The sequence below is a fragment of the Diadema setosum genome, chromosome 10 (assembly GCF_964275005.1).
Source record: "Diadema setosum chromosome 10, eeDiaSeto1, whole genome shotgun sequence".
Lineage (NCBI taxonomy): Eukaryota > Metazoa > Echinodermata > Echinoidea > Diadematoida > Diadematidae > Diadema > Diadema setosum.
The window spans coordinates 13,094,307-13,107,593 of record NC_092694.1 but is presented as its reverse complement, the minus strand read 5'-3'; the positions used below and the strand labels follow the sequence as shown (position 1 = coordinate 13,107,593).

At 41.5% G+C, this 13,287-nt stretch overlaps 1 protein-coding gene and 1 long non-coding RNA gene across 2 annotated transcripts in view; both read left to right on the top strand.

Moving 5' to 3' along the window:
- Window positions 1-7,794, top strand: part of LOC140233762 (uncharacterized) — a 33,181-nt gene extending 25,387 nt beyond the window's left edge. Inside the window, exons 12-17 of the mRNA XM_072313861.1 lie at window positions 2,108-2,191; window positions 2,843-2,970; window positions 6,091-6,206; window positions 6,630-6,831; window positions 7,245-7,548; window positions 7,790-7,794. Coding sequence (XP_072169962.1) covers window positions 2,108-2,191; window positions 2,843-2,970; window positions 6,091-6,206; window positions 6,630-6,831; window positions 7,245-7,548; window positions 7,790-7,794 — 839 coding nt within the window. The remainder of the gene's footprint in view (window positions 1-2,107; window positions 2,192-2,842; window positions 2,971-6,090; window positions 6,207-6,629; window positions 6,832-7,244; window positions 7,549-7,789) is intronic.
- On the top strand, window positions 7,792-9,200 carry LOC140234314 (uncharacterized). Its single transcript, XR_011901614.1, has 4 exons — window positions 7,792-7,893; window positions 8,312-8,460; window positions 8,620-8,679; window positions 9,050-9,200. It is a non-coding gene; the product is annotated as an uncharacterized lncRNA (long non-coding RNA).
- The last annotated feature ends 4,087 nt before the right edge of the window (window positions 9,201-13,287 follow it).

Below are 13,287 nucleotides of genomic sequence, written 5' to 3'. Positions count from 1 at the left end.
TTGTTTTCTTCAGTCCGTGTGTCTGTGCATGTATACACATTTCACAGTGGCATAGGAGTGTGCAACTGCCTGGATGTATAGGGCCTATTTACAAAGTGCCAGTAAAAATCTGCATACTACAGAACAGGTACTTGTTCATGGATGGTTGCTTTAAGAATTTACGTCGGTTGATTATCTACTTGTGAATTCAATTTCATTGTGATTGTAAGACTGCACTTTTATGTTCATGGTCACTAGCATAATCAGTGATTGAGTTAGGACTTTAATGTTGTTTCTACCGGCCTGTACGTACTCTAGCTGGATTTCATGATGTATTGGATCAGTGAGTTCAAACAAAGATAGCAACTAGTGCATACTGTAATCTTTGTGTGGAAATCTATTTTTGTAGTTCATATAAAACAACTGTCATCAGCTGCCCGTCAGTCAATAAGAAGTGGAACACTTTGATTGCGATCGTCTATCTCAATGATGTCCAGTTCATCGGTTGTGATAAGTGGAATAGCGTGCGATTACAGCCAGGCACTTAACTGACATATTAATAACATACATTGTTACATACTAGGAGTCAAGCTCTGAATAGGGAATGTGCTAACTATACACACCCCCGTCGCTGTACGTAGGTACGTAGCGACAGCATACTTACACTACAGCATCTGGTCGGGCTACGAATGTGCATTTGGTCTATATGTAATATGCTGTCATAATTTTGTTACCACTTAGGGTAATTGGAAAGTTATATAGTATGCAGTGACAAGCAATTCAACATGTCATTACTAGTTGGCTTGCCTATTCTTTATTAAGTTATATATGGTGACTGGTTAATGTCTAACATGTTACTGTTAGTACTATTGCTTTAAATAGTAGGGGTCTACAGCTGCATTCCCTACTGAGATCAAGTCTGTCGACAATACTAATCAATAGAGAGAAGGAAGGCTAACCGGTTGTAATCCATTTCATTGATTGCTTTAGCATGTTTGTATGTCACTGCCATGCTACAAGAGGTGACAATCAATGAAATGGATCAGCCTCACCCAGGAGCATGAGCAGCTAACGTTACGGCCTACGCGCCTTGTTCTTGACCGATGAAATCTCGTCTCTACCTCGATAAACTTCACTTTTTCATTAATGACATTCGCTGGTCAGTTCCCCTCGACTTACAAGCAAATGTCAGTAATAAAAAAGTGAAATTCACCGAGGAAAAGACGAGATTTCATCGGTCAAAGCTACATCGTACGCCGTACGCAGGCTCCCCTTTCCCACCCTCATCCTCACGGACCTCGGCCCCGGAGGTCGGGGGAGAGTCTTGTCGGCGGTGACCAATGGCAATGTGAGAAGAAGAAAACAAAAATGAAATGTGCCAATGGGTTTATGCCAATTTATTGATGTAATTTCTTAATTGGGTTTGCTATATAAGTAAACAGTTAATATAAAGTCATGAATTCATGATAAACAGAAATGCCGGTATTTATTTGGAGATAAAAATTGACAACTTTTTGTACGGTACTTACGAATATGATGAACGAAAGTTGAACACTGCATTGGTCCGTCCGTCCGGCCGGTGCATGCACGCACTTCACGTGCATACTATACATGCAACCACGTACAGTACAGTACGTTTGTACGTACGCGTCGCATATGTATGATGTAGAATGCAGACGAAGCTGTAGAAATACTGTGTACAGTGTAAACGTAGTCACGTCATCACGTTGATCGAAAGTTACGGTCACCCGCGTCGTATCGCATTAGTTCGCGCGCCATCTCGTCATCTCCCTCAAACCTAGCAGACGACAATATCGCTGATCCTGCGCATGTGTCAAATTTTCCACCTCGATCAAGTTCTTTTTTTGTATATTTCGATTAAATTAGCAACTATCTGCTTTATGCAACGTATATTAAGCAATTATATTAGTTAATTTTGATGATAAGGCAAAGTGTCTTAACTCCAAAATTAACTAATTTAGTTTCACAAAGTTTTATGCAACGGGCCCCAGATGCTTGTTATCATGCCTGTGCTGGGTCAAAAAAAAAAAAAAGAAGAAGATATTCTTAACCTGACCTTGACGGTTTATGTTTTGTGTGCTAATATCTTATGTATTTTATCTCCTAGGGCCCTTCATTGTTATGCTTGGCTTGGTGCTGAACGACTTCGCTGTCTTTATATTTTTGTATGCCAACTTCTACATTCCATACGGTGAGCCCCTCCATAGTGTGTCCATGAATGCTGGTGAAAACAGAAGAGTATGTCGTCTTCTTAAATTTGTTAATGGTTCCCTCTTAATGCACAACTCCAGAAATTCACCATGAAATACCGAGGTATTTGATCATATCTTTTGTGCTACTGCATATACCCTCGGAACCTACATCCCTTAGCGGTATCTGATGATTGGGAAAGAGAAAAGAAGGCCCAAAATGGCCAGAAAACATTACGATTTTTTGCTTTTGATTCTTTTTTTCTTTTCATTTTTAGCAGAATTTTTAGCAGTATTTCTAGCAGAAGCAATTTAAAGAGTAGAAAACTAAACATGAAATCAATATGAAAAAAAATATTGCCGATCTGCTCACATTGTTATGGAACACTGATGGAATGTTACACCTTCCGCTGCTGCAGTGTACGACATGGGTTGGATTGTTGTAAATATAAAAATGATTTATTAATCTTATGCGTGTCAGTTCGTATGTATTGTCACTCCAGTTACTGGCTTCTTGACTTTTATGTCCAAGTATTGTAACACACTATCGCTTTATTTCTCAAAGCTTATTCACACAAGAGTACTAAAAACAAAACATGCTGTTTATACTCTTGATGTGGTTTTTGTTTTGTTTTGTTTTGTTTTGTTTTCAGCTTGTTCGTTCTGGATGAACTTCGGCGGTATGCGTGTTGCTAACGGAACCATTCCTAGTATGGCAAGCGTAGACCAAATGATGTACAGTCTCTTCCGGATCACTCTCGTCGACGAATACGAGTTTGACGTGGGTCTATTTTTATGTGTAGACTCTTTTATCAAAACTTACCACATTTTAGTTGTTGCATGTGGGTTTTTTTTATCTAGTCATATTTTCCCAGATGTTTTCCATTTTGAAGTTTTTTAGTCCTTTAAAAGTGGTAATAATCATACTATTGTATTCACGTATGAAGCGGTGATGCTCAATGTAATGATGATATTGATGATGAAAATGAATTATCGTTATATGACGTATTATCATGATTATTGATTACATCATGATAATTACGGAAGCAGTGGTGTATAGAAGCAGTAGTAGTAGTAGTGACAGTAGTAGTAGTAGTAGTCATGGGCGTAAATCCCGGGGGGGATGGGGGGGATATATCCCCCCCTGAAATGGAGGAGGGGGGGATGGCCTGTACAATCATCCCCCCCTGAATTTTGAAGAAAAAAAAAATGGAGGAAGCAGAAATGTGATTGTATCAATTTTGGCATATTGCATGAAGTTTGTACGCCGGCCTTCAGACAGCTAACAGAGCTGAACAGTATTCTATCTTGTAGGAAATCGAATGCATAATTTTCTCAAGCGCTCGCTCGCTTCGCTCGCTCGCGGACATGGACATACACCGTAAGGTATGGCTCAGACGTTGACAACGTCAAATAGTGTAGGCCTACGTGTAAACATGCTAAGACGAGAGTAACTTGGGACCATCTGCAAAATATGTACGAAAACAAACAAACAAACAAACAAACAATAACAAAACTATATTGCCATAATTGAACCCCCTCCATTTCCTGAATCATTCATGAGGAACGACAGTGACTGATAATTCAGTCAAGATACATCTATGGGTATACCCAGGGAAGATCAGGGGCGTCAAAAATATCTCGGGGGGGGGGGGGGGGGCAAAGGGCATTCGCCCCGCCCCTACGAAAGTGTTTAGGCAGGCAAATCATTTATCCCCCAAGCAATTTCCAAGATGAGGACAAATTTCGAACTTTCTTAATGGAATTATTGTCCAAATACCGCCAGAACTATGCACCAAATCGTTGAATTGCAATCATAAACATGCAAAAGCTCCGCTATACCGGATCCCTTTCGATAAGTACACTGTTGAGATTGACGTATATTTCCCTAATTTGTCAAAGAGTGTGCAGCATATGTTTCACTTAACAAATTACTCCCTCATATGCAGAGGCGTCGATGGGGGGGGGGGGATGGTTCCCCCATAAAAAGTGGGACAAACCAAATCGCAAAAATATAGCTAAAAACGGCAGTCTTTGGGGGTGTAAAATGTCAAAATTTTAAAGCTCGCTCGCTCCGCTCGCTCGCATTTAAGCGCTAAGCCATTCCCCTGATGTTGCTACCAGTGATTGACAGCAGTTGCGCCCGGTGCGCCCCCCCCCCCCCCCTAATCTCCAAAGCAAAAAGTATAGCTACAAATGGCAGTTTTGGGGACTGTAAGATGTCAAAATTTTTCAAGCTCGCTCGCTTCGCACACTCGCATTTAATCATTATGCCATTCTCATGATGTTGCTGCCATAAATTGCCAGCAGTTCTTCGCCCGGTGCTCCCCCTTAATTTCCAAAGCTAAAAATAAAGCTATACAAACGGCAGTTTTGGGACTATAATAAGTCGAAATTTTGAAGCTCGCTCGCTGCGCTCGCTCGGATTTAATCATTATGCCATTCTCCTGATGTTGCTGCCAGTAATTGCGAGCAGTTTTCGCCCGGTGTGCCTCCCCTTAATTTCCAAAGCGAAAAAAATACAGCTACAAACGACATTTTCTGGGATTGCAAAATGTCAAAATTTTAAGGCTCGCTCGCTCCGCTCGCTCGCATTATTTTAATCGCTATGGCATTCTCCTGATGTTGCTGCCAGTGATTGACAGCAGTTGTGCCCGGTGCGTCCCCTTTAATTTCCAAAGCGAAAAATATAGCTACAAATGGCAGTTTTGGGGACTGTAAGATGTCAAAATTTTCAAGCTCGCTCGCTTCGCACACTCGCATTTAATCATTATGCCATTCTCATGATGTTGCTACCAGTAATTGCCAGCAGTTTTCGCCCGGTGCTCCCTCCTTAATCTCCAGAGCGAAAAACATAGCTACAAACGGCAGTTTTGGGACTGTGAGATGTCAAAATTTTGAAGCTCGCTTCACTCACTCGCATTTAATCATTATGCCATTATCCTGATGTTGCTGCCAGTTATTGCCAGCAGTTTTCGCCCGGTGCTCCCCCCCCCCCCTTAATTTCCAAAGCGAAAAATATAGCTGCAAACGGCAGTTTTGGGACTGTAATAAGTCAAAATTTTGAAGCTCGCTCGCTTCGCTCGCTCGCATTTAATCATTTATTTATGCCATTCTCCTGATGTTGCTGCCAGTTATTGCCAGCAGTTTTCGCCCGGTGCTCCCCCCTTAATTTCCAAAGCGAAAAATATAGCTACAAACGGCAGTTTTGGGACTGTAATAAGTCAAAATTTTGAAGCTCGCTCGCTTCGCTCGCTCGCATTTAATCATTATGCCATTCTCCTGATGTTGCTGCCAGTAATTGCCAGCACTCAATTCGCCCGGTGCTCCCCCTTAATTTCCAAAGCGAAAAAATACAGCCACAAACGACAGTTTGGGGGACTGTAAAATGTCAAAATTTTCAAGCTCGCTTGTAACAGTTTGTCAGAAATATATCACTCTCCTCCCACTTTATATTTCACGCAAAAGAGTGAGACATCCGATCCCTGTAAAGTGTGTGTGTGTGTGTGTGTGTGTGGGGGGGGGGGGTGGTTACCAAGCTTCTCTCACCCCCCGTCCCCCTCAAGGCTGCGCCGGTTCGGTTATGGGCTTGTAATCGTGGTGATGGTGACTATCGCCGATCATCCCCCCCACTCCTCAGTATGGATTTACGCCGTTGGTAGTAGTAGTAGTCGTAGTAGTAGTCGTAGTGGTGGTAGTAGTAGCAGCAGCAGCAGCAGTAGTAGTAGTAGTAGTTGCAGTAGTAGAATTTGTTGCTCTTGTTAATCGTCTTCCTAACACAAGCAATGAAAAAAAAAATCGTTCTGTTCTATTTTGTATCCTATGACTGACACTTTATTCGACAGTTCGATCCTTTCGACGTCATATCGGCAATGTATTTTTCGTTCTTGCTTTCACCTAGATGATGCGTGAGGAGGACGCGATCATGGCCTACATCCTGCTCGTGTCATTCCTAACGATCTCCGCCGTCCTCTGCCTCAACGTACTCATTGCCATGCTGTCTAACACCTTCCAGAGGTATGCATATGGGAATATCACTATATGGTATAGCCAGCAGAGGTTTTCTTCTCCTTAATGTATTCTTCGTCTCTCTCCTCCTCCATCGATCCATCCCTTCTAAGTCCTCCATGATTCCTCTGGTTTCTTGACGTGTCACCATCTGATAGAGATTATCCTTAGTTTATTGACTAGGGACCTACTAACATTTTGTCATCACGCACTTTGACTTAGATTGAATTGATATTTTACGATACCTGTAGGGAAGTGAATAATGCTTAGAAGCAAGCAACCAAGGGATCGACGCCTATTGCAATTCATGTTGCGTTCGAATAGTTAACATTAGTTTGTCCATCTGCCTACCTTTGTTATCATCTACGTAAGATGACAACCAATGGTGTGTCATTGTTGACGCTGTCCATGTTTGTCGCCCTCTACCGTCAGGATCTACGACAACGCAACCGCCATTGCCCTCGTTCAGCAGGCAAAGATCACGCTAGCCATCGAGGACGGGCTTTTCGAGATGACGAGGAAAAAATACGCCGAGTACATCCGGGAACACTGCAGCCCGCTCAGCGTCTACTACGACGACGATGTCGTGACGGAAGAAGGAGAGGATCTGAAGAAGGCTACTTTCCGCATCCAGGTATAAAAACCAGACGAAAAAAAAAAAGAACGAAATAGTCGGGATGAATGGTGGGAGAGTGGCGGCTCGGAAATACATGGAGAATCGTTCATATCTGATGTCATTGTCAGGAGCTTTAAAACTTGTCATGACTGCGAGATAATTAGGCTTGTTTATGCATCTGTCTTTAGTATGTTTAGCATCCCCCATCTCCCTCTCCCTCTCTCTCTCTCTTTATTATACAGATAGATAGATAAATAAATAGATAGATAGATAGATAAATTATGATAGATAGATAGAAAGATAGGTAGATAAATATGTGATATACTTCAAGCTGTGAATCAGTAACAGCTATAGATGTGTTTCCATCGCGACGTATCGTAATGCCACTTCATTTTTGACTGAGGTTCTTTGTTCTTGGCTCTTTTGAGCAGGATTCGATGATCGAGTTAGAAGAATTTTTGAAGGAACAGAAGAATCCAGCCCACGTGGAAGGCATCGCGCAACTGAACAGAAAAGTGGACATGTTAGCCGAGAAGAATAACGTCATGTTCGCAAAGATACAGGCCGATATGGAGACCATGCAAGAACTTTTGAAGAACCTCATCGAACAACAGCAACAGGTGGCACAGGGGAGAGGGAACGATGGTGGGAAAGGCGGGACAGGAGAACAGAGTGATGGCGAAGGAAGAGGTGGAAGAGAAGATGGAGGAGGAGGAGCAGAATTAGGAGATGGTGGTGATGACGACAGAGGAGATGATAGAAAGGGAGGAGGAAGAGGAGGAGGAAGAGGAGGAGGAAGGGGAGGAGGTGGAGGATCAAACGATGGTAGTGATGACGGAGGAAGGGGCGATGGAAAGAGAGAACGAAAAGGAAGAAAAGGAGGAGGAGGAGAACGAGGTGGCACAAGAAGAGGGAGGCAGAGACAAGATAGACGGAGTGATGATGATGATGATGATGATTACGGCATTGACGTCAGAATGATGGGAAGGCGAGGGAGGAGGAAAGGGGAGGAGCTAAGTAGGAGCAGGAGAAGGAGCAACTACACAGGCAGAGACGACCAACACTCTGATACACGAAACAGTAAGTGCAACATTTATGTAAAGATTGACATGGATAGCTGGCCCTGGGCCTACTTTGTAAAATGTGCATATACGATGTATCGGATCTTCTCATTGTGCACATGTCTTTGAGTCAATTGTGCCTGCACGTTGTGTGCTCGTGTGTCTTTCAATGATGATAGTAAGGAGAAAAACATGATACATGCTTCAAGCATTACATGATTCTAATTTATCAGAGTTCGCATTGAGATTACAATCTTACATAAACCAAGATTTTAAAACCATTTGAAAATGGCGTGTTCAAACGAAAATAAACACAGTCATGAAAATTCCTATAATTATGATATTGATAAACTTTACCCAAAATCTTCGAGGATTATGAGAGCACGCATGTGTATGCATAGATGTCGAATTCACTATTTCATTATTTCGGACGCCAGGTACATTGCATCTATCGAGGACCTGGGACATCGATATCGAAGACGACGAGGAGCCCGAGATGACCTCCCCGAGGTTCATACGACGGCGAACCACGGGGAGGACTGAGAAGTTCTCTCTTTGATAGTGCATTAGCCTTTCAGCGATTAGGGTAAGTGTCATTTTAACCACAATACAACTCCCTTAACTGTCCTTGTGAAATAAGCTAAGAACCACCGTCAATACTCATTTCTGCTCATCAAGTCACATTTATACGATTATCTAATATCTAAGGTACTACTTATCTAATTGCTACCTTTTTTTTATGCAGGCCTGGCACACTGCTTCCACCAATAGCACCGGAGACGGAGGAGGTTGAGGACGCTTACAGGTACGATACGACCCCCTAATTGCGTGACATCATGATAGATTCAAACTGTATAATTCTAAAACAATCGAATAATATAAGTTTATTAAATGATGTCAAAATTGAACCACGAAAAGAATTGGATATGCCAGAAAGGGAAACGTATGAGGCCTACAAGTCAGTACGGTTATTCAAGTGAACAGTAACTTTTCCCAAACGATTTATAAAATCAAACACTTCGCTATAATGATTCATGAGTTTAAGTTATACAAATCTTGTTTCCACTTTACGGTTTTTATCTAACTTTTTTTTTCACATCAAGTGGTAAAATAGACCTACTCTTTAGTTGCTCTATTTCAATCGTACAGATATTTCTCTAATAATCTCACTGCAGAACGAGACTGCGTCGAAGCGACGGTAAGAAAGATTGGAAACTCCGGAGACAGCGCGAGGAATACCTCCAACAAAAACTGAACAGATCGATCGCTGCTGACGAAACGAGCTTCGCCAACCTACGCCGTCACGAGGAACCCTTGGCGGACATTATTCGGATACGGCAATCAGCTTCACACGGTGGGTATCTTCGTGAACTTTTTTTTTTCTCAAAGAAATTTTATTCACTTAAACATTCAGGTACAAAATAAATGTCACTTACAATACATAAAGACAAATAATACAAAATTGACATGCAGCTACAAAACGTCTAATAATGTAAATACGATTCCAATTGATATAGATACAAAACCTTTAGTTTTTCAGACATATTATATTCGTCTACTTTTTTCGCTTGCTTTAAAATTGAAATAATTGGCTAAAATGTAATGATTCTTTTTGTTTCTTACAGAAAATACAGTATAAGTACATGTATTTTGCATACAAATAAACCACGTTGTAACACTTTGGGTTTTCTGTAGAACCATAGTATAAAAGCATTTCTAGTAATTTGAGTTTGATTCTGTAACATAATTTCCTGTATTTGAGAAATAAACCTTTGGGTAACATCACATTCCCAAAACAAATGTGCAATTGTTTCTGTGGAGCTCAAACAAAACGTACAGAGGTGTGTGTCAGAGAGTCCCATTGCAAAAAGTAATTTATTAACACCAATATATCTATGTAAAATGTTATACTGAAAATCTTCGCGAACTTTCTCAAACAGAAAATGGGATCCGTCCAGGGGCCCAGCTCACTCATGAAACAAAAAAATAAACTCATGATAATTTCACTCACAATAGCGACAGTGGGACAATAATCAAGCGCCTTTGAGCTTTTCCGCATGTCGTTTTGGTAACTACAATTATCCTTAGCTCTATTCAGTAATTGCTGCCAATTGTTGATGGAATGATTCCTAGAGAAATATGCCTTTGAATCATAATACAATAACATATAATACTACAGTTGTAGTAATCATTCCACCATAAAGGATTATCACGTGGAATGTGTATAGGCACACATGAAACGGGTATGATCGGATCTTCTTCCTCCACTTTCAATCCTTCTCTCGAAATTCCTCCTTCATCTTTTCTTCTTCCGCTTCTTTTTCTTCTCCTTCTTCTTCTTCTTCTCTCCTTCTTCTTGATATTCTGGGAGTTAATCTGCCTCCTTTAAAACCTGAAAACTCTTATTGAAGACATCAGCCGTTTTGTTATTGTTGTATGTGTGTGTGTGTGTGTGTGTGTGTTTGACCAGATCAGGGATTCCACTATCTTCGTCCTTAACCCTTTTTCATCTCCTCTACAGAATGATGCGTAGAAAATCATACAACTCAAAAGGAGTCAAGGAGACACTCTCTTCTGAGGAAATATTCATTGGATCTGAAGAATAACGAGAAAGTCTAGAGTACGGAAACATAACTTTAATGTGCCTTAGACATTGACTTGATAAATTAATGTAAAAAAAAATCTGTAAATTATGATTTTCTGTATCTATAGCAAACCTCTCGCAAATGCTGTATCACGGAAACACTATTCAATCACAGCTGGTGTTAGCCCGACCAGACGCTGTGTTACAGCGACTGGCCTGTGTATTAAAGACACCCAGTCGCGAGGATACATGGACATGTTTCAGCCGCGGGCGGCAGTACGTAAACTCGCTTCCGAAGTTGCTACGAAGCGAAATGTGTGTGTGCGTAAGACATCCCTAAAGCAATGTATCGCGCTATAGTATCTCGTTTGCTCGCTTGATTGATCTGAGCGCGGGGAGTACGTTTTGTGTAATGTGAATTGAACGTATGGTATACTGTATGTACTGTGTGATGCAATGTTCGCATGAGCTAGTTTTGTAGCTAGCTGCATGTACTTCGTACGACTATAGTACAGTGTACGCCTTCTCTTCATCGCACCGTCGATCGTCGTCACTCGTTAACTACACTGTAATCGTCAGATCAGATTATATATAGGTAGGGTGGCCATCATGGACTATGACACATCGTCATGGGTAGCGGATATTACCGCCGAGTTGTCCATTCTGAACGCGGACGATTGGGTCGGAGACCCTGTGTCTTGTATGGTAGCCCTACTACATATCGACCACCCTTATTGAAACCGACCGCGTATAATTCGCGCGCACTGAACACTTAGTACGCACTTCTCTGCGCGCAAAGCACATAAAAATGGATTGGCTTTGAATGTAGATGAGGATGGTGTGGGAAAACGCGATAATTCATTGTTCATTAATGGTTTTAATCAAGGACAAAATTTCGAATGAATATTTTCACCGAATCGTAATGACAGCACAATGTAATGCCTATGGAAGTTTCTAAAAGGCTTCTAAAAAGCTTCGTACAACACGGTGTTCAATACAACTCGGTTTGCGTGCATTGTCAATGCAAAAACAGCGGTCGATCCTAATAACGCGATTTACCGCGGGGAGCTGAAACGAGGACACGCAAGTTCGTCGGCGATATTTTTGCACTGAAACTTCGAATCGAAAACGGAACAACGGCATTTGATAGAGCTGGATTTTCTCAATCACGTAGGTCAAGTTTTTTTACGTGAATTTCAGTGTTAAATATTCTTATCAAGCAGATAAACATTAGGCGGTCGATTAGTAGTAGGTCCAACCATACTTGCCCTGGCGTGTGTAAATTCAGGACGGGGAAGCGACTGTGCCCGTGCAGGGCCAACGGCCACAGTTGCACTGCACAGTGTACCTGTGGCCGTGGTAGAAGGGGGCCGTGCACCAACCGACATACCTTCAAGTCGAAGTAGGGCCTAAACTAGAATCTATTATTGTTAGATCTATCATCTTTGAACCTACAGTTCCCCTGTTTAAACGTTAGAGTTCTACCAGATCTATTGGGTTAGACTACATGACTTGTACGATGGAGCTTGCGATAGATCTAACGTTATTCATTTTTTAAAAATTTATTTGCAAATACTAAATCATATTCTTGGGGAATTTGCATATCATGATTGATATGAAAAACTTCTCATTTAATGGGACTAATGACATTAAACTGACCCAGCAAATGTCATTTCAATTACGGCATTATCATAATTTGACATAAATGAGAACTTAATGTTAGAGAAGTTTTTCGCGGAATTATACATAGAAAAATAGGCCTACTTGTCGATCAAACGCAAATGCCCTAAAGTTACTGATACTAGATTAACTATACACAGCCCAGTCGCTGTACATGGTACGTCGCGCATAGCGTAACAGTGTCTGGTCGGGCTAATACTAGATTAGAAAAAGTCATTCCACTTCAATCATTGATTCATGTGTAGACTTCTACTTACACATCATCTGGATCTGGATTCCTTGAAGTTGTTGACTTGGCCAGCTGGGGTTGCTTGATTGGCGTAAGCCGTGGCAACACAATTCCACCGTGCATGTCGTAACACGAATTTGCACATTCTAAATAAAAATTCCTGCAAAACTGTTAATGCAACTCCAGCAAGTGGAAAGCAAATTTTTCATCGGCACGCTGACGCTGAAGCCTCCCCCTCTGGTCTCTTACTTGTCCTCCAGCTAAGAACACGTCTCTCTGCGTTCTCCACTCGTCGATAGCGTCAAACAGGTAGATACGTTGCCTCGAGTTGGACGGCTGTTTGATCTCCATAGTGAAGTTTCATTACTAAACCAAAGCCAAGGCTAGGCCGAAACAGTACAGCACTTTTTATTGCAAACAGTACACGTATACCACACACAATATTGATATTGACATACCGGTACCGACGACTTTCTATCAACTCTGTTATGTTACGATCCGGCCCAACGTACTGTAAGCTGTACGTATAACACATGCAGCTGACGCAGCAGACAACATTGCACGATGAGATCATAACAACCTGCCATATGGCCATATGCATTGCAACTTGCTATACATTCTTCATCAAAGCATATTTATAAATATCAAATATTAAACAACGTAATATATGAATAATTTATGATATTGTTATATAATATTTTCAGACATTTTGAAATATTATTGCTTAGATTGCTGAAATTGGCACCATAGTGCATATAAACAGAGATTGGAGCCAGATACGTACGTACATACACCAGACAGCTCTCACTACTTGTTGTGTCGCGAACCGGGAGAGATTTTCATGCGCATGGCTGTTGTGCGGTTTTGTGCATGCACCCATTCGGCCCCATTCGGTAGGTATTCGGGCGTCCATGTTGAAA